We start from the raw sequence: 26,124 nt of genomic DNA, 5'->3' as shown, positions 1-26,124 counted from the left end.
TTTCTCGGGAGCTGGTGTAGTGTTTATAAGCACGGGGGCGGCGGGGACGGGGGGAAGCCTGGGAAAGGGAGCGGTGATTTTGAAGATGAGAGGTCAGTTCTTCCTGCCCTGGGTCGTGGGTCAGGGTCCGGATCTTCAGAAGTTGTCACTCCCCCGGAGTTCGTTCTTGCCTGTTCCACAGTGGCTGGAAGGGACGGTAGGGGAAGCCTGCAGACCGCTGGGCAGCACTAGATTTGCCTTTGGTGGTGTTCCCCCAAGTCTTTGGAAGTAGGAAATCCTTGACGTAAAGGTAGGAGGTTGGAAGCGATCGTGGATAGTGGGGCTGAGGGCACGATGTCAGGGGCTGCGGGGCGCAGCGCGGTCAGACGGGCTCTGCTCCCGCTCCGGCTTCTCCTCAGGGCCGTGGAGGAGACGGCGGCGGAGTTTTCGGTCTGATTGGTTTTTCTTAATTCACTGATCTCAATGGGTACACTCTTCTCTTATAGGAAGAACAAAGTAATGCTCTAAGCCATTTCGAATGGTAGACACTCCAGATTCTTCCGTCGTCGTGTGCGCTTTGAGTAGACCGCGGCCTGCGGACACCCAGGGGCCCTGTCGGCGGCGTCCGGCCGGGTGCCCAGCGTCGGGCACGCAGGAAGCTCTCCTGAGTGAATTTTAATCACGAATGGATTTTAAAACTCAGACCTGTAGAACCGGGAGGAATGATAAGGATATTTTTAACTCTTATTTTCACAAAGGGAAAACTGGAGCTCAGAGCTGGTCGGGCCCACGTGTATGAAGTTAGTGGTGGTGATAAGACGGGATCTCAGGTTCGTTTGTGGAAGGTTCTCCGCCATCCCACGGAAGTTGCAGTGACGTGTCCTTCTAAAATAAACCCGAGACTGCATCTGCCTTTATGACAGCGGCCGTGCCGTGCGTGCGTGTGTGTGGGTGTGGTGGGGGGTGAGCTGGCTCTCAGGGGAGAGGTTCTCCCTGCGAGGGTCCCCGCGCGATCGACGGTGTCGGCGGCGACGCCGGATCTGACGCGGCTTCACTCAGCCTCCCCGTTCCTCTGGTTCTCTCAGCCGCGCCTTTCTCCTCTGCCTGTCTTGCTCTTAGACAGCCCGAGTCTCCCTCCTACACGGATGCGGTGGGAGGGCGGGCGTGGGGCAGATAGGACGTCTGAGCAGGTGCAGGGTGCGCTAATCTCATTTCATTGGAATCTTAATAACTATCAAACAGAGTAAATGGTTTTTCTCCAGAGTCCTGTCAGATTTTTTTTGGAATCACTGCCTGCCTCTCCCAGGTAAGTGTGGCTACAGCTGTCTCGTGTTATTCACATGTAACAGTTCTGAGTTTCTATAACATTTGATTTACGGCCAGTTTTAAAGAAGCTCTTTGCTAAGCTGCGTATTGGGTGTAACCTTATGACCCATTTATAGTTATTTAAATATTTATGCTTAGTCTTTAAGATATGAAGTTTTAATGGATAAAAATGGTGTTTCTAATCCAAAGAATTACAAAGATACAGAATTTGAATATGAAAAACTAGGAAAAATGAAATTATTTAAGATGACAAGAAAAAGTCATAAAGGCAAAAGAATTTTTTTAGTAAAGGGCTCAGTTTAGATCAACAAGAAAAATAAAACCTCAGTAGATAAGGTGGAGAAATGAACTCACAACTTTTTATAAAGAGGAATTACAAATAACAAGTGTGACAGAATATTCGACATACTATATTATCCGCGATGTGAACATCTTCCTAGCACCGAGGTGAGACTATCCACTCTCCAGCTTGTGACCCGTGTCTGGGGCCGCGCTCCCACAGACAGGTCCCCTCCCTGTGGGCAAGTGCACGTCCGTGTGGCTGTTTTCCACTGAAGTTTTTCAATCAGGAGCCCTAAAATGCTCCTGTTATTTTCCCCTGCAGGTCTCTTAGATTTAGAATTTTATCCTGAACTGGTAGCAGTGAGGGCAGATTGATGGATAAAGGTGTTCAGCAGAGCATTACATAGGCTGGGGTGAAATTGGGAAAAAAATGAGATCATCCTGTGTTTGGAAATGGTTCAGAAACCTGTTCTGTGCACTTACACGACAGCCTAACTAGGGAGCCAGATTTGAATTAGGATTTATGGAAATAGAGAAGGAGAAGGGAAGGGCTCTCAGCCGGGGGAGAGGGGGGCAGGCCATTACAGTATGTGTTTTACTGGGTAACCGAGTGAAATAGAGAAGTATCTGGAAAGAGGGACCAAAATGCCAGCAGTGGGAATTTGAAAGTGGGAAAGTGAATATTCAGTATTTTTAAGTTGTATTCTGTCCCCTGTACCGCCAGCTGGAAAACCCTCGAACTGTAAAAGGCCACCATAACCAGCCCAGCTGGTGCTGTTGGAGCTCACTTGGAAATTGCATGGGGCAGTGTGTTTGGCATGAGGACAGGGAGAGGGGTGTGAGCAGTGCTGCCTTGCAGACCCGCTCCCACCGTGACCCTGGTGAGGAGCAGCGTGGCCCCTTGCCACATAAATCAGATGTTATTTGATTTTGATTTGCCCTTGTGGCAGCCTTGAGGAAAGGGCCTGTCAGAGGCGTTAGGTGAGCTAGGAGTCCTGTCCCTGCCACGGGGAGTCCTGAAGCCAGGTGACCCTCTCATGCCAGTGGCCACCCTGTCTCCATTCCACCTTGCCCTGGCCATGCAGTAGCCAGGTTCAGGGAGGGCTGCTTTGTTTTTATTTGTATCTCTTGTATTTCCTGATGTTCTTTAAAATTATAAATTTTATTGTTTTTGCTACATTCATTTAATAGGAATCCTTGAAATCTTGGCTTTTTTTTCCTTTTTTAAGAACAGGAATTTTGTCGATACTTGTATTTTTCAGTGTTTTTTCACATCTGTGCTATAAATGTATATAACCATAATGGTCTTTGAAGTTGGCCAAAATGAAAACCTTCTAATGACCAGGGCTGTGGCTCTGTGTGAATTTCATTGTTTCCTTATACTTCTCTGTATGTTCCAAACGTACAATAAATACCAGGAAAGTTTTCTAAATGAAGACGTTATTATTATTCCTTAATGCATAAACACAGTGTATTTTGGCTAAAATGTGAATTTTGCATTTAATTTTATTTTCATTTATTGGATTTGTGGGCTCGGAGATCTGGAGCCCGCTATCCAGTGGGTTCAAGTTGAACGAAAAGAGGAAGAAGCTGAGGCCGGGGGTCCCAAGGTGTTTTCGGGGACTGAGGTCACAGTGACATGGTGTTTAGCAGGCCTGGGTTGGGGAAATAAATAAGAAAGGTAAAAACATGTGAGTGTAAGATGATTTTAGGGTTTTATTTATTTTTTTTAAATATTTTATTTATTTGACAGAGATCACAAGTAGGCAGAGAGGCAGGCAGAGAGAGAGGGGGAAGCAGGCTCCCCGCTGAGCAGAGAGCCCGATGTAGGGCTGGATCCCAGGACCCTGGGATCATGACCTGAGCCGAAGGCAGAGGCTTAACCTACTGAGCCACCCAGGGGACCCGATTTCAGGGTTTTAAATTTGGTAATCAGACGTCATGAAATATTAATTGAGTTTACCATTAGAGAACACTTTTAGTCTTAGAAAAAAAAATTATATTTAACAAAGGTTATAATAAATGTAGCAGATCTTATTTTAGACACCTAACGTAAAGGTTATGGTACACACACGACCTGCTGAGTGCTGTGCAGAATCCCGTGGCCCCGATGTCTGTGAGTTCACAAGCGCAGGCCTGAGTGTGGATGGCAGAGGAGGGGAAGCCTGTGGGGAGGGGAGATGTCAGACCTGAGGGGCCTGAAAGAGTGGGCAGAAATAGAGCAGGAATGGGGAAGGCAGGTGTGTTCGTGGTAGAGCCACATGGAAAGAGAGAGGAGGAGGGCGCCGGGGAACAAAGGCACGTCCTTGTGGTGCAGGTGGGTAGATGGTGGGGAACACAGCAGCTGAAACCAGATGTTGGAGTTTGAGCTCTCTTAAGGAGCCAGTAGGCTCTTGCTTTCCTTTTTTCTTACATACTTATTTTTGCATTACATGTATTTGCACTAGGACATTCAGAAAATACAGGAAAGCGAACAATTAAAATCCTTACTGTCCCATAGGTGCAGCTGGTCTGGGAGCAGTGGCAGGACACGGGCGGGCGGGAGAGGATGGGAGTTTGGGCGGGAGGGAGGGGTGCGGTCTTGGACTCGAGGCAGAGGTTTGGATCCTGGATGGCGCTGTGCACATGAGGCCCAGACAGGAACCAGCAGGCCTTGGTGACTTGGGCGTGCTTGGGACGAAGGAGGAGGAGGCGGTACCCGCAGTGCTCCTCCGCGCTTCTCAGGGAAGATGGTGAAGTCGGCTTGAAACACATTGAGTTGGGGTGTTGACCTGCTACCCAAGTGGGGGGCCATGCACATGTGGCACGAAGGGCAGGGAATTAGCTTCTTGTAGAAGAAGGTAGAAAGGCACGTAACCAGGAAGAGAGCCTTAAGTAGTGCGCAGTGAAGATTTGGGAAGAAAAGAGACTTGAGCATAAATGGAGGTGGTCTGGGGAGGAGGATGTTGTCTTCAGAAACCAAGGATGAAATCAAGTGCCGCTGGTTGTTGTCACTGGAGGGGAGCAGCACCCTGGGCGGAGGTGTGGAGCACCAGTTTGTGGCAGGTAGTTGGGCATGGCCTTGTGTGGTCCCCTCGGTCCTGCCTGTGACCCGGGAGAGGAGGAGGGCAAGGATGCTGGACAGGGACACGGGACTGCTGATGGTTCTGGTGGCCATCATGCAGCCTTTAGGGGTCCCTGTGGATCTCAGGTTTGGGGTGAGAAGACGCAGCTGTAGTCACCAGAGGAGTGGGGAGAGGGACTGGAGAGCCTGTGGCGAAGGCACCCAGCTACGTGGTAGAGGGCACAGGCAGAGGTGAGCAGGCGTCCTTTGGTCGTGTGGTCTGGAAAGTGGCCCAGGCCCTAGAGTTTTATCTGGGTGCAGAACTCACTGTGGGCAATGGATGGGTCCATGGTAGAGAGAAAAGTGCGTTTAAGAGGACCTTTGACAGTGTCTGTGTCCTTTTAGCAAATTCATTAAGTAATAAAATTGGAATCCAGCATCTGAATGATCTTTGTGGATCACTTAGTACTCCGTTCGTCACTAGGATGGTGACTTGGAATCCCCAGGGAGTCATGGGATCCCGTAATACAAAGCTGCGCTTTTGAGTTCATGAGGATTGATCGGATAAGGATGGACAAGATTTTACTTGATGGTTTTTCATCAGCCAAACCTTGGTTAAGAAAAGCGCCCTGGGGACACCGATACTTTGCGGTTGCTAAAAAGTGTTAACATCGGTTTTAAGACGGAGTAACAGACGGCATGCCCAGGATGCAGCTGAGGGACTTGGGTGCAGTGGACACCTGATGAGTACGTCTTTGGGGACAGGAGCGATGCCCAGGGGTACGGGTCAATTCGCATGGGCCGTCTGCTCCTCAGTAAGTGTACATTCTAGAAGGGGAGACAGACCTGCGAGTAAACCGCACGTTGTAGCACACACAGAGGTACAAGGGAGTGAGAGGCGTGGCAATCACGCTAACAGGGAGCCGTCGCCGTGGTTGATGTGCACCAGGCAGCGGAACCCCGGAGCGCTCGCACGCGCACACACAAGCGCACACCAGGCAGGACCCCACCTTTGCGAAAGGACTGTTGCTCGGCGGCTCTCGGTGACCTTCTGTCTTTTCCCCGTCAGGGTGTTGGTACGAGCTGGAGCTCTTTGTTGGAGTCTTCCAGAGTTCTCCCAGGGAGAGGTAGGGAAGGGAGCTTGTGGCAGCAGAAGCTGAGAAGCACAGACACCATCTGCCTTCTCCTGACCCGGTATCGATGCAGGCGGGGGCCCCGTGGTAATGTGCTGGGTAGGTTTCGGGGGACAGGTCAAAAGTCTGATGGAGAGCCTGGCCAGGGTTGTGATTTAAATCTCGAAGACTGAAAATAAAAGCCCTTTTATTCTGTACCTCAATCAAGTATTTCTTGACTGCCTACCCATGTGCCTTGCACTGTACTAGGTACTGTGAGAGATCTCGAAGAAGTTTAAGACACGATTCTTAGACCCCAGCTTTAATCGGGATGATTGTAGTTTCTAATCAGGGTGGGACAAGGACACATTCAGGGAGGCTGCTGGACCCAAGGAATGTCCTACTTCTGTGAGACCTCCCAAGAAGGGCGGGTGTTCCCGATTGCCATAAAGGAAGCATTTGTTCAGCGGGGGCGTGGATAAGATGACGGGCCTCTGCTCCACGTTCTTCAAGGACAGCGGACTGGGGAGAGAAAGCATGAAGTTAACGGAGCCTGAGCGGCCTGCAGATGCTCGTGCGGGGGAGGCCGGGGGCAGTGGGAGCGGAGTGGGAGCTGAAGGTGGGGAGGGCATGGAGCCAGACCATCCTGCGCACGTGGCTGTGGTTAGAGATAGGGGTGTGGGCGGGGCCCAGGGGGTCCGCAGCCACTCAGTCAGGTCAGGTCGGCCCGACTGGCCACGGAAGCAGCTTTGGCCTTCAGGAATCGAGGTCACGTCCGGGCTTTGCCAGCCAAGATGGTGAGATGTGTAGTTTATGAAGATTGCTTTCCTTTAAAAAAAAAAAAAAAAGGAAGACACTTTTCCCCAGTTATAAAATTAATGCTCTTGAAAATTTGGAAAATACAGAAAAGTATAAAAATGAAAACAAAAATATCCCTATAATTCCATCACCACTAGATAACTGTTAACGCTTTGGTGTGGAAAGAACATTCTTAGTTATTAATCATGCTGATACAGATTCATTAAATGAGCTGGCGTGGATGTTTGAAGTCATTTAACCGAGACTCGCATTGAGGAGGGACCTGGTTCATGGAAGTTCTCCAAGTGGACAGGCACTGGTTTCGGAGGCCGTGTACCTGTTTCGGGCCTCCCTCCCTCCCAGCCAATGTTCTTTCCACAGCAACACCCTTGTCCTGGTTGAGACCCAGGCCTGTGACGCAGGCTGGCCAGAGCCACGGACTAGACTGCCTGTGGTCACTCCCGTCACCCCGGCGCACTGCAGAAGGCATACCGAGGTTCTCTGTCTTTCATTTCATTTTTAATAAAGACGATACGACGATTCATTGAGTAGGCTCTACTATCATCTAATTAAATCTCACCTCTCCAAATGCGGCAGGAGATAAATGTTTTTGTGAAAGCCTCTAGTAAAATAGGTTTTCTAGTCCAGTCTTTGAAATGTGACAGTGACTAACTAAAACAGATACAAAGTAGTGATTTTTCAAGGTGATTTTATGAAATCAGTGTGTTCTTAGTAGTAGTCACAGTAGTGTGGAATGCAGAATAATTTCTAGAAACATTTGTAAAGTGGATGAAAGTAGATGTAAAATGTTAGAGCTCTGGCAAGCTGAGTAATGGCAGGTTTCAAAAACATGCTGATTATAAATACTTACACAATTAACTTGAGACAACGTTCAGGATTCTTACCATAACCCTCAATTTATAATCAATGATCCAGGAAAAAAATTGACTTCATTAAATGATGACCTTAAAATTAATTAACACACCTTTTTTTGTTTCTTTTGTCTTTTAGAATCTAAAATTTTATTTTTTAGAAATTATTTTTGGTAGTAACTGCCCTTAAAGAAGGATAGAACAGTGGGGAAACGCAGGTAGGCCTGGGTTTAGACAGACCTGGGTTTTAAAAGCCAGCTTTTCTGACGAGTCACTAATTTTTGTAAGTCTGTTTCCTGATCTGTACAGTGGATCTAACAAGTCCGACTTCCCACGGCGGTCCCCAGGGTTAGGGATGTTTACGAAGCACTTGGCACAGTTCCTGGCACATAGTAGGCAGGCAATAAATGGTAGCTGTTTTTGTTCCCGTGAAAGCCTCTCTTCCAACATGAATCACTTGCTCTGGAAATCGACTTCATCACTTACGCAAGCGTAACAGTTACTCCTTGTGTGCTTGCCTTAGTTCCTTCGTGTTAAGTAATACTTATGTTTTTCCCTGAGCTTACAGATACCTATATTTTTATCTTTATATTTTATTCATTTTGTAATTAGTACTTATGTACTAATGATTAAGGAGTTCTTAATGATTTTGATACTGCCGTTGTATTTAAACATTTTAAAACATTACAGTTGTTACGATTGAATGATGTATTAGTTACTTCTGCTTTTTTTCCCATCACTTCCGTTGAAATAAGCCTCCGTTCATTTTTTGAAGTGTGAATATAAGTTTTTTTATTCATTTGGTGATGAGGCAAAAAAAGATGTCTATAAAACTATCATGATAAGAATGAAAGTTTTTGTTACGATAAGCAAGTAGCTAAAAGCTCATCTGTGTTCCCCACTAATACCCTTAAGTTCGATTTAAGTAGATCAGGCAGAATTGTTCCGATGTTGCAGTGTATTTTAATGATAACCTTGCCTGGGCTGAAATGTGTGTCTCCCTCTGTCAGGTGTCGTCTGACGACAGGAGTGCCCTGTGGGCTCTGCTCACCTTCTACGGCGGGGGGTGTCAGCTGCAGCTCAACAAGAAATGCACGCATCTGGTCGTTCCTGAGCCGAAGGGGGTAAGCGCTTCTCGAACGTTGTCCTCCGTATTTCCTGCAGTCACATGTTTTGAGTTTCTTTTAAATTAATTGTTAGATCCCTTTACACAGCTGGTTCTCTTAGTTTGTGTTCCTTGGACCCGGCTTCCTTCCGCAGAGGATGGGAGAGGATGATCATTTCGATGCGGGGCCAGAGCTGACCTCTAGATGCAAAGAAATGGGGGTTTGTTTCATGGAGAAAAGGGGAAAGTTTTTCGAGGCCCTTGAGTTTCCTTTCAGATCCAGTAAAACCAGTTCATTTTATTTGTGAAAATATGCAGTTTTAGTCTTCTTCACTTGTCTTTGGAAAGGTCTTGTGCTAAGGATAACTTTGTAAGCATGTATTTAGTGAAGTTTTCAAGGCCATTTCCTTTTTAATAATCTAGAATATATAAAAGCACATTTATCCTGTTAGTTGTAGGATGCCCCTGTCTCAGCACTGGTGGGGTCCCCAGGTCTGCCCTGCCGAGCAGACCCCTTCCGCTGGGACTTTGACGCCGAGCAGAGCTGACTCACTGGCACGGGCCTTGCGCTACCTGGTTCCTGACGACAGATTTTGAGCCAGTGGGAGTGGTTGTTACATAGTAAGCCACACCGTCTAGGAAGACACGTCTTCTATGAAAATTTAAGATTTGAATCTTAAAATCCATTTGAGTAAAAGATTACATTTTGCATAACAGTAAGAGAAATATAGTATGCTTTGGTTATGCTATTATATTATTTTATAATTTATGGCTAAAAGTAAATCATTTGATTTTAGGTAGTAGTTTGAAAGGAAACAGTTTTTTTTTTTTTTTAAGATTTATTTATTTGGCAGAGAGAGACAACAGAGAGAGAGGGAACACGCGCAGGGGCAGAGGGAGAGGGAGAAGCAGGCTCCCCACTGAGAGGGGAGCCCAGTGTGGGGCTCGATCCCAGGACTGTGGGATCATGACCTGAGCTGAAGGCAGACACTTAATGACCGAGCCACCCAGGAGCTCCGGAAACAAAGCCTTTATAGCTTTTGTAGGGATGAGCAATACTTCTGAAGAGCTAAATGATAATTGAAGAGGCCGTATGGGAGGGGGGTGGGTTTGTCACACAGACCAGCTGATGGCACACAGAAATCCGTGGCATCTCTTTCAATCCTTTTTTTTTTTTTTTTTTAATGAACACAGCAAATGTTTAAATAGCATAGTGAAACTACCTTTCATACTCTGGAAGTTTTAAAAATGATCAGTGAAGTGGAGAAGAATGAAGGGATTTAGTAACAAAATCCACAGGACAGGGTATGCTCGTTCGATACTGCGAAGGGCCGGTTCACAGCTGCTGTAGGCTTCTGCGTATAAGCACGCCTGCCCCGGCGGCCCAGCGCCATCTGCCCCCGCTGGCCGTGGCCCTGACCCCGCCGGCCTCATTGCTGGTGTCCCAGTCCCCAAATTAATGACTTGTGATTTGGTGATTCAAGAATGAGGACGACGTAGCTAGTAAAATAGCCCCAGCAAGGGTGTTCAACATTGCTTTGCTCTTGGGTCACCTTGGTTTAAGCAGTAACTATCTTCTGGTGACAGAAACTATTTGGTGAGAAGGGAGAGAAAACCCGAGTGAAATACAAACATAAATAGCGTTTGAGTTGAGAGCTGTGCACGCGTTTGTGCAAGAAGTGGGTCACGGCTGACGTGTGCCGGGCCCACACGCTGTGCAGACCAAGAACCCAAGGCTGCTGCCGTGGGTCCCAGCACTCAGCCTGCTGTTTTCTCTCTGGGGTCCAGAATGCTCAGCCGCTGCACGTCATGGCAGTAGTCTCATGCTTGCTACTTGGTAACAGAAGTAAGAAGATTTATTTCATATTATTTCAACACCTTTCTACCTTGGAAAATAATATATAAGGTTTATTTGATATATGTATTATTTGGTCATCTTGTGCATCTGTATTGTGTACTTTTATACTTACTTTGGTGTATATCTGGACTCAATGTTTTCCTGAGACAGCGCTGTGACTCTTGGGACAGGTAGTCAAGAAGTGAAGTCTCCGGTCTGCCACAAAAACCTGTCATCTCTATTTACTGTGGGAGGATGGATTTAACAGTTCATACTTGAATATTTCAGAATGATTTTTAGAATAAAGAATAAACATTTTCTTAGTTTTGTTAACGTTCGTGTTAATTGCTGTCCGCACACGGTGCGGTGTCAGTTTCAGGGGCCATCCCAAGGTTGGCGCTGGCGCGTGTCACCCGGCGCAGGTAGCTGGGCGTGTGCCTGCAGGCGCACGCATGCTTCTATCCTAGTGCAAGATGCTACGGTTCATACAAGCCGTGGTTTTACCGAGTCAAGCGTTTAGCTGTCCCCACACACTTCTGTATGTAAGTTTAAGGGAAGTTAAAGATAACGCTTGTATCTGAATAAGAGAATATGTCACTTCAGTCGTGGTGTCTACACGGTGTCGTTTCAAGGAGTTAGGCTTGCGGGGTTGGGGGGGTGTGGGGGAATCGACGCAGTCACACGGAGTTGGTGGCCTGGCCTTTTGGGAGGGGGGATGTGGTTGCAGCTAATGAGGCTTTACAGCACTGCCTTCCAGAACCTGGGAATCCATTGTACATAAACCATTTAGGCTGCGTGTGTTGACATTTAACTGCAGCTTCTCATGGCAGCAGAACACTGAGCAGTAGGAACACCCGGGACAGCTAAGTGGCCCTCGAGGTGACAGCAGTGATCCATGAGCCGGGGGCTGCCGAGCCCGGCTCAAGCGGACAGGCCGTGGGCGTGAGGCGGCGCGACGGGGAGCGTGGAGGCCGGGGCGCTGCGCGTTTGTCCATTGGAGGCGCGTGAGCCGTGTCGCCGAGGAGCCGGGCCAGGCACGCGTGCAGGAGGGGCGGGCGGTGCGGGGATCTGTCTCCTGGCTCTCCGCGCTCGGCTTCATCTCGGGGTCACCAGAACGCCAGGGTACGGTGCACGTGTGGCCGTGGGAGGTCGATCGTGAGATCTCAGTGCGGCCGCACCGTGAAGGCTCCGTGCGCCAGGACACATGTGCGTGTTCCTAACGAAGCCGTCACACTGAGGACCGCGGTGGCTGCTCATCACCGGGTCACGACCATGCGTCCGTTTTTCTCTGCTTCACTGGTTACTCGTGTGTGCTCCCGCGTGACCAGGTGTGGCCTGTGTTTTAGAAAGGGTTAAAGTGGCACATCCTCAGAAGCCACAGTCGGTGAAATTCGTACACAGGGGTGGTCTCCCCCTTCCTGGGAGGCAGGTCCGGCTGGACGGTGCTGCTCTCGGCCGTCTGTCTGTCCGCACCTCTGGGACAGCTCTGCTGCCTGTCCCCCTTGCCCCGACCGTAGACCGCAAGTGCCACCTTCGGTTCCCTCGACGGGAAACGGGCTTCAGTGTGGGGCCCTAAGGACAGGCTTGCCTGGGAGCAGCCATCCTCCTGGGCTGCGAGGCAGGGCGTGGGGCTCTGTTGCCTGGGGGGCCGCAGCTAGCATCTCGTTTATCCCAGAGCTCTGGGATCCTCTTCCCCGTGCCTCCTACTTCCCATTTCTCTCTTTTTCCTTTGGGATTTGCTCCCTTGTACACCCTCACCTGGAGGAGAGCCCCTGCCTGTGACACACCTTTTCCCTGGGCGGGACGCTGTGCTCGCTGATGCTGTGCTCACTGACGCCCCCGCCAGGCCTCACCGTGCAGTGCGGCTTTCCTGCTATAGGGCCTCCGGGCTTATTCCCGCTTCACCCAGCGCAGGCTCCTGCGTCATGTTCTCGGGGCGTTTACTTTCTCTCCCAAGCTGATGTAAACCCCGTTAGGTCAGAGGTGTGTTGTGTCCTTTGTGTCTCTGTGGAGTGAGCTCAACACACTAGATGCCTCACTGGGAAAGCCTCCCCATGAAAAGACGGCCACCCTCCCGTGACCGTGTTGGATGTCCTGAAGGCGCTCTTCCTTCAAGGTGTCAAAAGCTAGACGCGGTGGCAATTATTTATTTCATTTAAGAGAATTTTCCGTGGGATTGCTAGCGGTACTTTTACCTTAATCGATACCATTTATAAAAGTTACTAGAAACAAAATCTGTTCCGACGACTATTGCCGGCCTGAGGCCAGCGTGAGATCCTGGGTCCTGGTTGGTTCCAGCTCCTGCGTCGGAAAGGAGTTTAAGCTCGTCTGCGTGTGATGACTGCTGTAGGGCTGGACGCTTCAGCCGCGCGCCTAGGCTGAGTTCTGTGTTCAGATGCACACGTGGGTGTTTGATCAGACTTACAGCTTCGCGTGTTTGTGCTTCGCTTGTAGGAGAAGTACGAGTGCGCGCTGAAGAGAGCGAGCATTAAGATCGTGACCCCTGACTGGGTCCTGGATTGCATATCTGAAAAAACCAAAAAGGACGAAGCATTTTATCATCCTCGACTCATTATTTATGAAGAAGAAGAGGAGGAAGAAGAAGAGGAGGAGGAGGAAGTAGAAAATGAGGAGCAGGAGTCCCCAAATGAGGGTAGCTCAGAGGGAAAATCCAGCCCTGCCAGCTCTCAAGAAGGATCTCCTTCAGGGGACCAGCAGTTCTCACCCAAATCCAACACCGAGAAGGCTAAAGGGGAGTTGATGTTTGATGATTCTTCAGACTCATCGCCTGAGAAACAAGAGAGGAATTTAAACTGGACGCCCGCTGAGGTCCCACAGCTAGCTGCGGCAAAACGCAGACTGCCCGCGGGAAAGGAGCCTGGCCTCATTAACTTGTGCGCCAACGTGCCCCCCGTCCCGGGCAACATCCTACCTCCCGAGGTCCGGGGCAACCTCCTGGCCCCGGGACAGAATCTCCAAAGTTCGGACCGGTCAGAAATGATCGCTACTTGGAGTCCGGCTGTGCGGACCCTGAGGAACATCACTAACAATGCTGATCTTCAGCAGATGAGCCGACCGTCAAATGTAGCACACGTGAGTCACTCCTTAAAGCGGGGATTTGAGAGTCAGGTTTTATGGTCTGGGTCGGCGTAGCGCAGTTATGTTCTGCTCCTTCAGAACAGTGGACTTACCAGCAGTATTTACTTGAGAACGTGTTTTACAGTTGTCGGCGTGCATGTGTGTGTGTGGAATTCGGTGTCTCTTCAACTCCGGCGGGACACCAGTGCTGAGAGCGCTCGTCCCCGAAGCGGGGTCTCACTCTGCCCGAGCCCCGGGTTAGCAGCAGCAGCAGAGAGAGGCCCGGTGGTGACCCGGTGCTCCTCATTCGCTGACAGTAGACAGATAACATAACCGGAATTACTCACTCATTCCAGAAGCCTTAATCTTAATTGATAGTTTTACGATTGGAGCTTGTTGATACAGAATGGGTTTTAAAAGTTTTAGAAGGTGTCTTTCAATTTAAAACCGAAAGAACGTAATTGAGATGGCGCATTGGCTGTGTACATTTCTGTGGGCAAATAAGAAAGACAAGTCTCCTACCCTGGTTTCCGATGGAGAAGACCGAAGGATACGAGCAGAAGGGCTTCTGTGGGTCTTGGGTGTTTTGAAGATCGTAATAAGGGGTCATAGAATAGCCGTTGGGGGAAGAAGGCTACTTGGATGAGGTGATCAGGGACAGCCTCACGGAGGAGGGGGTGGGAATGACGATGAGGCTGTGGGAAGAGCTGGGGGCAGAGAGGTCCAGACGATAGGAACAGCGGCTGTGAAGACCAGGAAGCAGGTGTGCATTTGCCGTGTTGTGAGGAAAGAAAGAAAAGTGAGACTTGACGGAGTGGGGAGAGCTGGAGGCATTTGCAGGGGCCTGGCCCCCCAGCGCCTGTACCCTTCTGCCTAAGGAGCGAGGCCGCCTTCTGAGCACGTTGCTGGGGCTCCAGGAAGGGTGACCAGACTTGTAGATGACAATGTCACTGTTGGGTATGACCTTGGTGGTGGTTTAAGAAGCGTTATATTGGGGACGGCGCGTTGAAAATACTTTCTCCCCGTCCTCCCTCCCTTGACTCAGCAGTGAGTAACTGATACAGTATGTGGTCCCTGAGATACTGGAAGGTGGTGTCATCCAGAATAAGGTCCGGAGAAAAGAAAACACATTCTTTAGGTATCAGAAGGAAGGAAATTAAGATGGCGTGAGGCAACGTGTGTAGGGGAAGAGGGAGGTAATCGGGTTTGAGGAGAATGGAAAATTCTGGAATAGTCAATACAGAGCTTCTGGGAAGACAGTAACGTCGGACCTGGTTAGGACCCGGTTTTAGGTTGGCAGTCTAGCTTGGGATATTAGGAAGAGTGAGTAAGATGGTGACCGGGTCGGGGGGGGCGGTGCGGGGACACCGGTGAGCGGGAGGAAGAGCAGCGGCCGGCAGAGCCTGGTGTAGTTGACGTCGTGATTTCGGAGGCGTCGCTGGCCGGCGGGGGAGCAGGGCTGCACACCAGTAACTGATGGCACCTTTTGGGTGACACCTTCGGTTTGGTCCAAATAGTTTTTTGAATTTTTTTGCTAAAATCGTGAGATTCTATATAAAAATGGGATCTCTGGCATTTCTCAAGAAGTGGATGAGCCCGGGTTTTGCAGTCTCAACGGTGACAGTGCTCGGTGGCCGAGCAGCCGTTTCCCCTGTTGCAGGGAGGTGCCTTGGGCGGGCTCGCTCCCCACACCCGTACCTCCCTGTCCCGCCGCACGCTCTCGGACTTCCGAGGCCCAGGAGGTGAGGAGTGTGCATGAGGACAGTCTGACGCTGACGGGGAGTTGAGGGGCTGAGGAGAAGATCCCTGAGATGAGGTGGTCAGAGCATGGCGAGGCGAGGCTTGTCCAGGTGATGCCCGTGCTCCCGTAGGGTCCCCGGAGGGGAGAAGATGGAACACAATGCGGTTAGGGGGTCTGTGGGCAGCGGCACCTCTGACTGGGGTGGCTGGCAAAGACATGAGGTCCGGGCCCAGCCCCGGGGGGCTGTCGGGAGCGGGGTGATGGTCAGAAAGCCCTGGAAAGCCAGGGGCTTGGGCGGGCGGGGGAGGGCCGCAGGGGGACAGCGTGGAGACAGTCAGAAACCAGGGAGCAGTGGTGTCCCTGAGGTGGGAGAGGCCGGGGCGTGCAGGCAGATGACAAGGTGCGACGCGAGGATTCAGGGGGCTGGCGTGCTCAGCCCGCAGCCGGCAGGCAGCCGGGGAGCCCGCGGCCCGGGGAGCGCTCGCCCAGCCCTCCCGGAGTGGAGGGGTCCAGAACGGGGTCAGCCATTCCAACAGGACAGACGTGCTCCCCACTCTTGGCTTGCCGGCACTACAGGGAGTGCTGGCCATCGCCGTGGCCCTTGCTGCTGGATTCGCTGGTGTCAGCTTGAATCCCTCGCTCCCTGAATGGTATTTGGATATGGAACAGTCTGAGAAGTGGAGATGAGGGACCACACCAGGGAGCTGGGGCGCGGCCTGCACGAGAGGCGTCGGAAGCGGGCTTTGCGCTCGCACTGTGCTGCGAGGTGGGAAGCCGGGAGGGCCCGGCCCGGCTCCGGGGACAGCAGCTGCTACGAGGTGTTCCGAGTTCTCCAGCGATGTTAGATCATTTTTACGGCCAGATGTGAAGAAAATGAATTTTTGAAATGTTACAAATAGAAGGCGGGTTTCGTTTAAAGTTAGATGGGGAGTTGGGAGGATGTAGCTAACCATCACGGTCTAAGTTGCAGATTCACAGTGCTTAGGAGCCGTTTTGTTTGTGCTGTAGTTCCTCACGTGTCGGGGCACTCCGTGTGCAAGTGACTTAAAGATGACATAGTATCCTAGGACGGAAAAATTCCGACTTGACGTTCATTAACACTTGTTTGCAGTGTGGCCAAGTATGTGATCACGCAGCTAAGAAGGTTACTTCCTTCTTTGATTCCTCGGGGTTAACGTGCGTTTAGCCAGAGGCAGATCAGAGGGTCGAGAAGCCGTCTGACGAGGACAGGTGATGTCCTGAGAGTCTCCTCACCGGCTGGCCTGCTGGGTGCCCAGCTTTCCAGGCCAGTGCCGTCTCACTCTGCCGGTGCTCTTGTCCTGACCCGCGTGGGCTCCCAGCTGCCCTGTGCTCACAGCCCGGCTTCCCCCAGCTTCTCAGCTCGTGGTCCCCACAGGGAAGGTGCCCCGGCCCTCCTGGCCTTCTGCAGAGTCCTGCTGGCCACTGTGAGACCAGCTGAGAGCACAGCCTCGGGCTCCCGGCTGTGGAGTGTACGTGGAGGGTCCCTGGGACCCTCCCGAGCTCCCTTTGATCTGCGGGGGGGGGGGGGAGGCGCAGGGGCAGGCAGCGGGAGGCAGGACCCCTTGGACCCTGCTCGCTGGGGCAGACGGGCCTTTATTCCTTCTTACCAGTCCAGTTTACCTGCTGGTTCCTTCTGAGAATAAAAAAATACAGGTACAGCCTTCCACTGGCATCCAAGGCTGCGAAGTGATAAACTCCCTCCCGCCTCAGCTCCGTTTCCCTCCGGAAGCCGCCGCCGTTCCCGACCCTGCTCTGTGCTTCCGGGCTCGTGGTCCACCCCGTGAGGACACGCAGCTGTTGGCCCCCGGCCCCTCGTGGTGGAGGCGTGCGCGCGCCCCGGCCCGTCTCCCTCCACCGCACAGGGTGTTCTTTACTACTTTGAAGGACAGCGAAGAGATTGTCACTGTTATTTATGATTCGTTAGAGTTTTTTCTCTGTTTAGGGCCCCAGGGAGGAGCCTTTGAATACGCAGAGAACTTCCGGAGCTCCCGGAGCTTGGGCTCTCCCCGTGCGCGGGCCGCCGCGCTGCTGCTCGGCCCCGGTGATCGCGGCTAAATGCAGGGCGTGCGCTCCCCTCGGAGGTCGTCCGGCCTTCGTGTTCCGGAGCCCCTTTCAGCGGAGGACGTGTTTTAAGGTCCTTCTTGAGATTTCTTTGTAGCTGTGGCTGACAGTAAAGTTAAATTTCTAGAGTTTTATTTAAATGTCTAGTGCGCTTTTAATGGGGTCACGTTGTATTTGCTTTTAGTAAAATCTCCTTGATTGTTCCAGTTCTCTTGACCATCCGAGGATGGTGTCTCATTCTTGCTGTTGGAGCATATTGGAGAAGAAGATGCATCGTGGAGCATTTGTCTCATTCGGCACCGTGCAGGGTAGTACAATGACCGCCATCTGGTTCTCTGGCGTCTCTTGACTCCCTGTTCCGTCCACCCCAACCCCTCAGCTGGCACAGAGCGCTGCGCTGACTCCTGTCTCTGTGCGGCAGAAGGAACCGGAACAGAAACAGTCTGGCTAGTCGGGTTTTTCTCTGGATCAGAACACTTCAGTTCCATGTAAAGAGCCCCAAGTCCTCTTTGAGAGAGGCTAATTGACCAGCTCTACCGAGGATTCCTCATTTGCAAGAACATTTACCATTTAAACAAACCTCTGTTGGTGTCTTTTCTGTTCCCTGTTGACAGAGTGTGCTAGCGCATGGGCAGGGTGACCACAGATGAGGAGGGCCGGTGGCTCTGGGGGGTTATCTGCTGCCCGGGTCGGCTGCCTTCACTTGGGGGGTGGGCTTCGTGTTGACTCTCACCAGGCTGCGTTTGTTGTCGGAAGGGAGCTGGGTTCGGGCCAAGAGGCTTCCGGGTCCGCTGACGTTCCCCGGAGTATCCCTGGGTTAGCAGAAGTCTGTGGAACATTGTGGAGGGAGAAGGGGTCCCGGTGGGGGTCCCAGTGGGGCGCTGTGTGCGGCTGCATGTCGCACGGTGGCACCCACACTCGTGCCTAAGGCCCCGGGAGCAAGTGGTGCCTTTGTTGTATTTATTTTTGCAGCCCCGTCACTGTGCTCTGTAGAGCGTCTCAGCTGCACGAGGTCATGGGTTTGTCCTCTCCGAGTTGCGGGCTTATTTATAAGTCCTGTTTTCAAGTGTTGGTCTCAGCATGGGGTTCACTGCCTTTGTTGGAGTTGGCGATGCTTTCACGAGCGGAGAAGAGACATGCCGCACTGTTCTCAGAGCAGTTGTCGGGGCTTCCTGTTCTGTTCAGCAGTAAGGCCGTGGGGGAGACACGCATACTCTGTCAAGGGAGGGATCCTCAGGACGTTTCAGTGACCAAGGCTAATGATTTTGCCTCGTGTTTGTTTCCTAGATCTTACAGTCCCTTTCTGCACCTACAAAAACCTTAGAGCAGCAGGTGAATCACAGCCAGCAGGGCCACGCGAACGCCAACGCGGTGCTCTTCAGCCAGGTGAAGGTGGCTTCCGAGCCGCATCTGCCGCAGCAGCCGGCGCCGCCGCCCCCGCCGCCGCCGCACCCGGTGCTGCACCTTCCCGCCCAGCAGCTCCTGCAGCTCCAGCCGCAGCCGCAGATCGCCCAGCAGCCGTACCCGCAGCCACCGCCGCACCCCTTCCCCCCACAGCCGCTGCCCTTCCCCCAGCAGCAGCTGCACCGGCCGCAGCAGCCCCTGCAGCCCCTGCAGCCGCAGCAGCAGCACGCCCTGCAGCAGCAGCTGCACCAGCTCCAGCAGCACCAGCTCCAGCAGCAGCAGCTGCACCAGCTCCAGCAGCAGCTCCAGCTCCAGCGCCTGCAGCAGCAGCAGCAGCCGCCACCGCACACGCCCGGCCAGACGGCCCAGGCCCTGCAGCACCCGGCGCAGCCCCCGCACCAGCCCCCGCACCAGCCCCTGCAGCAGCACCAGCCCCCGCCGCCGCAGCCGCCCCCGCAGTCCCAGCAGCCCCAGCAGCCCCAGCACCAGCTCTTTGGACACGACCCAGCAGTGGAAAGTGAGTCCCATGGGGTGTGTCTGTCTTTCTCCCGGAAGCCGTGCGCTTACGTCCGCGCTAAGGGCGGGGGCTGGGGGCAGGGTGCGGAGTCATCCCCGAGCCTCGAACCCGGTGAAGAGCAGGTGCATGGTCTTCGCCGAGGGGGACAGCGTAGCCCTCCACGTGGACGGCGGTGTCCCGCAGGACGACCGTCACCCTGAGGACTGACACGGAATCGTCCGTGCCCAGGGGTTCACTCTGTCGGTTCTGCTGTCAGATCACGAGTACAGACAGCGCCACTGGCGTGCTCCCATCAGCATCCCCAGGCTGGTGCTCCGGCTGCTGCTGGACGTCCTGGCTGGGAGTGGCTCACTTCACACCTCCAGGTGGAACACGGCGAAGTGAGCGTGTGTGTGTGCACGCAGACTCCTGTGTTCACAGGGTTTCGCTCCTCCTGTGTCCTTCTCTGCCAGTTCCGGAAGAAGGCTTCTTACTGGGATGCGTGTTTGCGATCGCGGACTACCCGGAGCAGATGTCTGACAAGCAGCTGCTGGCCACCTGGAAGAGGGTGAGTCGTGCTCGCGGGAGAAGAGCCTTGTCCCAAGTGCTCTGCTCCGAGTGCAGCCTGGACATCACTCATCGGGGCACCCCCCCCCCCACGCGGTGCCGTAGTGCACGTGTGGCGGCGTCTGCACTCACGGTCCCTGCGACCTCGGGCAGACGCTCCCGGGCTGCAGGGTTGTTCAGCTGTGTGGGGAAAGTGAAGCGCGCTCATTCTTCACGTCGTTCCGGCGCCCTGGAGCAGGGACCACGCGCTTCTTTGTGCCTCGGTCCTGTCTCCAGAGGCAGTGCTGGAGCACCTTAGCCTCTCCAGCTGGGAAGGGACCGCACAGTCTCTCCTCGTGCAACTGTAGTGCCTGTAGTCGGCATTCTGTCCGGCGGCCTTTAAAGAAGAGAAGCCGGTACTTTTCCTTTCAGGGCCCCAAATCCCCAACTGAGTCGGATTTAAAAGAAAAACGCGAGTGTGAGTGTGCTTCACGTACACCTGGGATGCGCGTCCCTCGGAGCGTTCCTGTTGTGTAAACCCTGCTCTGCCCAGCTTGCTCTGACGTGGGGGATACTGCGGGATGCACAAGACGCAGAAGACGGTGTGTCAGTTGGCGAGCTAGCCGTCCATACGGGACTGACGAGGCAGGACGGCGGGTGCAGGGCGAACGTGAGACAGAACATCACCCTTTGGGTGGCGGGTCTGTGCCTTGGGATGGTCTGCGGGAACAGGTGATTCCTGAACTCTGTCCTAATGGACAGGTGGGAGTGGGTGTTGGAGGGTGTCCCAGATGGAGCAGCGCAGGTAGGCAGGTGGCGCAGGTGGGGCTGGGGCAGCAGAAAGGCACATACTCTGGGCTAGGGCATCCCTTCTAACGCCTCCTTTACGTGCCGTGTTGTGGATGCTGGAGTCTTCTCTCTATAGCTACTAGAGCACAGGGAGACAGAGATGTACGTTTTAAATTACGAAAGTTGGATGGAAGGAGTACAGGGAAGTGATGGCAGGACCCTGTACTGGGGCAGTGGTCGGGGTGGGGCGGGGGCGTTTGAGAGTTACAGCTGCAGAACACTCTTCAAAATAAAATCATGGAAGTGTTAGGAGACCATGCATAGAGACTGTCCTAAAAAGCAGTAGAATAAGTCAAAGAAAAGGTAGAGAAAAATTTCCTTTAGTTTTGTTAGATTAAAGGATTAGCCCGGGAGGGCCAGCCTTAAACAACAGGAATGTGAGAGCAGGGGAGGTGGGGGCAGGGTGCTCAGCACGGCGGGGCGCGGGGAGGGGAACACGCCACGTCAGGTGCAGCTCAGGGTTCCGAAACAGGTGACCCCGGCCGAGAGCGGCAAGGACGGCCTCCTCAGCCTTCCACAGTCAGTGGGGTGAGGGCAGGGGCCGTGTCCTGTAGCTGGGAAGGTGAGCGGCGGGAGGAGCCCGCCTCCGCTGGGGCAGGCGGAGGGGTCCCCGAGGGGTGGCACCGGGTAGAGCGGGGTTGCCAGGCCGCTTGGCGGGCTTATCGGCAAGGGATGTGTTGTACCATGTGCTGCTGTGGGATGGGGCCACCCACGGCGCCCTGACGCTCAGCAGTGCTCGTTTCCTCAGGGGTGGGACACCAGGCAGCAGCGCTGCAGGATGGGGGTGGGCAGGGTTCGGGCTCGCTGCGGGCAGTGCGGTTGGTGCGGGAGGCTTCCTGGCTCGCCCCCAGGGCGTGTGAGCTGCGGCCCGGCAGGGAGGAAGTCTTGCCCGTGGGGCTGGCCTGTACCCACGGAGGGGATCGGGCTCTCAGCCAAGGGGAAGCACATCGGGGACAGGTGGGCCTCGCTCTAGCTGCCGTGGTGTTCTCTGAGGGGCTTGGGAGCCAGAGGGAAAGGTGTACAGGACGGGAAGAGGGAGGCAGGAGGGCAGTTCTGGACCAGCCTGGGGAGGGCACGTGCGGTAGTGGACTCAGCCCGGAGGCGGCCTCCAGCACAAACGGTGATGTGGCCGAATTGGCGGGGGGGGGGGCGGGGGGGGCCAGGGCTGTGTCCTGTCCTTGGAAGTGGGCCGGGTACACAGCAGGTGCGCCAGAGCCGGTGGCAGGGGAGGTGGCTGTTTCCGGCAGGCCTCACCAGTGTGCGAGAAGGGCTAGAATACCGAAGCTTAACAAGGAGATGAAGCAGAATTGTTTTGCGGGGAACGTCTTTTTTAACAGACAGTGAAAGCCTCTCCGGGTCTCTCTGACACCCGCTGGCCCGCCGTCTAATGCCGTCTAACGCCTGTGTGGCACAGAGCAGCCCCTCGCCCCCGCTCAGGGTCTGAGTTAACAGTCAGTTTTTGGTATTCACTGCTTTCACGCTGCTTTTTCTTTTTTCCCTTTAAAGAAACGAGTAATGACTCTTAATCACAGGGGCTGTTTGGTCATGTCTGAAGCAGGTTTTCATTGTCACACCTGGGGGGGTCCTGTTGGCATCCAGGGATGCGGCCAGCGTCCTGCACGGGTTCGCCCTCCGCCCCGCAGCATCAGTGGCTCTAACACGTGGGTGGTGGCAGGTGGGGAAGATCCTGCTTCAGGAAGAGGACGCTCCGTCTCTCTCCTCTCCATCTGGAGGTTCACATTCAGAGAGGGCTGGAGTTCATCTTCACGCTGTGCTGGACGGAAACACCCGTGAACACAGCTGGTACCCAGCGCACCCCCTTTGGCGAAGTAGACTATGAAAAACTAGAGTGGATTTTTTTGAGAGCAGTCTAACTTGAAATATTTGTTCTTCTCTGTTTTCCTGAGTACTTGAAGTTGATTACAGCTTTGGGTCTTGTGTGTGTCTAGATAATCCAGACGCATGGTGGCGCCGTGGACCCCACGTTCTCCAGCCGGTGCACGCACCTGCTGTGCGAGAGTCAGGTCAGCGGGATGTACGCGCAGGTGAGTGGCCTCGGCTGATTGGAGCGAGGTCTGTCCCTTTTCAAGGACCATCCAAGGTTTCTAGAGACTAGTGTCTTTGGAAAGGACTTTTGTCTACTTCTGAAAGGGAATACGTTTTTAGTAATTTTCATCAATCTTTGCTGGGATAAATATGTTTGTGGACAGCTGGCCTCTATGTCTTTGAGCATGGAGAAAGTGAAGGTGATCCCAGGTGGTGTCAGGGAAAGGACACAGTCCTTTTACTCGATCCAGAGCAGCACTGACCGACTGGGGGGGCGGAAGCAGGATTTCCCACTATTGTGGGGCTGTGTACGCACGCAGGGCTGGAGAAGCAGCTCTAAGGCCCCGTGGGGCACAGGCTTTCTCCTGATGTCACTTTGACTGTTCCCCCAAGTCTCTTCTCTTTTCCTAACAGTGTTGTTGTTGGTAGACAGACTGCGGTCGTTAGGTATGTCATGAATGGCCGCCCAGAAGCTCCTCTTAAACACTTTCCAACTGAAAACGTAGAAATGCTTGTGAGGGTTAGTTTCTCTCCTCTGTGGTTAATTTTAGTGAGCAGTTATATTTTTTCAGAAAAAACTTGTTCTCTTTGGGGCTCTCGGTGTGTTGTTGTTTTTTTTTTTTAAAGATTTTATTTATTTATTTGACAGAGAGCACAAGTAGGCAGAGAGGCAGGCAGAGAGAGAGAGGAGGAAGCAGGCTCCCCACTGAGCAGAGAGCCCGATGCGGGACTCGATCCCAGGACCCTGGGATCATGACCTGAGCCGAAAGCAGAGGCCTTAACCCACTGAGCCACCCAGGTTCCCATCCTCGGTGTTCTTACGGGAAATTTTTAAAGATTTTTTTTTTTTATTTTATTTATTCATTTGACAGAGAGAGACTGCAAATAGGCAGAGCAACAGACAGAGAGAGAGGGGGAAGCAGGCTCCCTGCTGAGCAGAGAGCCCGATATGGGGCTCGATCCCAGGACCCTGGGATCATGACCCGAGCTGAAGGCAGAGGCTTAACCCAGCTGAGCCACCCAGGCGCCCCAGGGAAATTTTCATTTTGATGATCACAAACCTTACTCATGATCAAAGTTATTTTTAAGGTTGTTATAAAATGTGTTGCTTTTGTCCCCCGTTGCAGGCTGCTTGTGTGTAGGTGGTCCCATTGTTAGTTGCGTGAGAATCCGCCTGCCTCTGTCATTTGTCCCTTTGGTACAGCCAGCGCTCGGTGCTCTGCGGTCCCCACAGGCCTTCCCACGCAGGTGCTACTGCAGTTACACAGCGCTTTGCTTTGCGCTTCCTCCCGCAGCCGCACACACGCCAGCCCGGCAAACCTGTAATCTTCTGTTTGGCAGGCGATCAGGGAGAGGAAGAGGTGTGTCACGGCGCACTGGCTGAACATGGTCCTGAAGAAGAAGAAGCTGGTGCCGCCTCACCGCGCCCTCCACTTCCCGGTGGCCTTCCCCCCAGGCGGAAAGCCCTGCTCTCAGCACGTAAGGGACATCCCTTGGCGTCGTGATCCTGCCCTGGCTGCCCGGCTCCCACGTGGGCCTCTGAGTCCCTGTCCTGGCGTGCTCCCTCCGGCCCAGCTTGAAGGGGCCCTGCGGTGCCACTGTCTCATTGCCCGGGTCCCTTAAAGCCATCAGAGTCCCCTGCATGGAGCAGAATTTCACTGGGTCTCTCCGGCCTCTGACGCTACTTAAAACCGTCAAGTCAGCTAGGCCTCGTGTGCCGGGAGTGGCCTCCCTGCTGGGACTTATCCGGAGTTGTAGGGTCTCTCACTCACGTAACCTCCAGGTTGGGTTTAGTGAGGAGAACGAGGAACTGGCCGGTTCACGTTTACGTGCTTAGTGAGAGAGCTTTGTGCAGACAGTCCGGGCGGCGTCCTGTTAACACAACAAGGTTCCCCCGTGTTTGCTGTCGTGTTCGCTGCCCGCCTCCCCAGTGGCGACGCATGTCACTGGTGGACCGTGGACAAGAGGCTGGTTTGGACATTCACAGGAGGGGCATCCCCGCCTGTGTACAGGGACGCGGGTGACACGTGGGAATTGAAGAGCAGGTGTTCGCGGGTCAAACCGCCGCTGTGTCTTGGCCTCACTTGCTCTCTTTGTACTTAGATTATTTCTGTGACTGGATTTGTCGACAGTGACAGAGACGACCTGAAGCTGATGGCTTACCTGGCGGGCGCCAAGTACACGGGCTACCTGTGCCGCGGCAACACGGTGCTCATCTGCAAGGAGTAAGCGCGGCCCCGGGGGATCGGGGGGCTCCTGCAGGGGACCCCGGGGCGGGGCGGGGCTCCAGGTCCCACAGGGGACCCTGGGGCCGGGTCCGCCGTCCTCCTTTTCTCTGGTGGGAGTTTGAGAACCCAGGTCGGTTAGAAGAACGGCAGTGATCTGTTTCATAGCAGCGGGAGTACCTATAAAAGGGGAACGAAATTAGAGGAATTAACAAGATTAGGATTAATTAAGTTAGGTACTGGGCATAAGGTGAACTTAGTAAACTAGCAGATAACCCCGTGACCCAGCATGAGCCGGGACGCGTCCTGGAATCGCCCGCCAGGGGTTTTGGTGACTCTGCCGAGATGCCTCTGCTGTTTCTATGGTACTGTGTTAAAAATAAATGTCGTTTTGAACAGTAGGCAAGTCTAACACTTAATAAAATGTGTTTTTTCCTCAAAAAAAAAAAAAAAAAGACCCACCGGTTTGAAGTATGAAAAAGCCAAGGAGTGGAGGATTCCCTGTGTGAACGCCCAGTGGCTCGGCGACATCCTCCTGGGGAACTTTGAGGCACTGAGACAGGTCCACTACGGCCGCTACACGGCGTTCAATCTGCAGGAGCCGTTCGCCCCGACTCCGCACTTGGTTTTCAATCTTCTAGGTAGGTGGGGTTTCACCCACCGTCAAGGCTTACAGGGCTCCCTCCGCCTTGCGTTTACTGGAGGCACAACCGTGCCCTTAGCCTTCCCGTCGCGTTCAGTCCCTGTCGTTCCTGGTCTCCTTCCTACACTCCCTTCGGCCACCCGGCGGGGAGTTCTTGCTGGTCCCGTGTTCTCAGTCGCCATCCTGGTAGCCGCTCATAGACGGAGGAGCTCCCAGGGCACTGCCGTCTCGTCTGCAGCCAGTTACTGCTTCTCTGAAGCGCCCCCTCCCCGTGACCCATGCCCGGCCTTCTCTGCCTCAGTGGTAGACGAGCACCTGTCTCCTGCCCCTTGCCCTTGTCGGGCCTTGGCTGACCTGCCATGGCAGCGTGGGCAGGCGTGGGCAGGCGGGGGCAGGCGTGGGCAGGCGAGGGCAGGTGTGGGCAGGTGCAGGCAGGCGGGGGCAGGCGAGGGCAGGTGTGGGCAGGCGAGGGCAGGCGGGGGCAGGCGAGGGCAGCTGTGGACAGGCGAGGGCAGGCCTGCTGCTGCTCCTGGGTGGCATAGACCTCTGTTGCCCACCCTCCCCACCAACAGCTGTGCTGCGTGTGCTCTAGAACATCCATTCAAGAAGATGGTCATTCAAACTCTGCTTTACTGTGCTTGCTTGTCACGTTCGTTCAGC

General features: G+C 53.5%; 1 protein-coding gene across 2 annotated transcripts in view; it reads left to right on the top strand.

Annotated features, from left to right (window-relative positions):
* The window catches only part of PAXIP1 (PAX interacting protein 1), a 49,136-nt gene that overhangs the window by 9,258 nt on the left and 13,754 nt on the right, over positions 1 to 26,124 (top strand). For both annotated transcript variants that reach the window (XM_080818937.1, XM_080818938.1), the window contains exons 4-12: positions 1,222 to 1,285; positions 8,423 to 8,536; positions 12,809 to 13,447; positions 18,543 to 19,176; positions 19,629 to 19,723; positions 22,500 to 22,595; positions 23,938 to 24,075; positions 24,700 to 24,821; positions 25,278 to 25,462. In XM_080818937.1, coding sequence (XP_080675063.1) covers positions 1,222 to 1,285; positions 8,423 to 8,536; positions 12,809 to 13,447; positions 18,543 to 19,176; positions 19,629 to 19,723; positions 22,500 to 22,595; positions 23,938 to 24,075; positions 24,700 to 24,821; positions 25,278 to 25,462 — 2,087 coding nt within the window. The remainder of the gene's footprint in view (positions 1 to 1,221; positions 1,286 to 8,422; positions 8,537 to 12,808; positions 13,448 to 18,542; positions 19,177 to 19,628; positions 19,724 to 22,499; positions 22,596 to 23,937; positions 24,076 to 24,699; positions 24,822 to 25,277; positions 25,463 to 26,124) is intronic.

This window comes from Martes martes (assembly GCF_963455335.1).
Source record: "Martes martes genome assembly, chromosome: 11".
Taxonomy (NCBI): Eukaryota; Metazoa; Chordata; class Mammalia; order Carnivora; family Mustelidae; genus Martes; species Martes martes.
The sequence above is the reverse complement of the archived record's forward strand: the minus strand, read 5'-3'. Positions and strand labels throughout refer to the sequence as shown.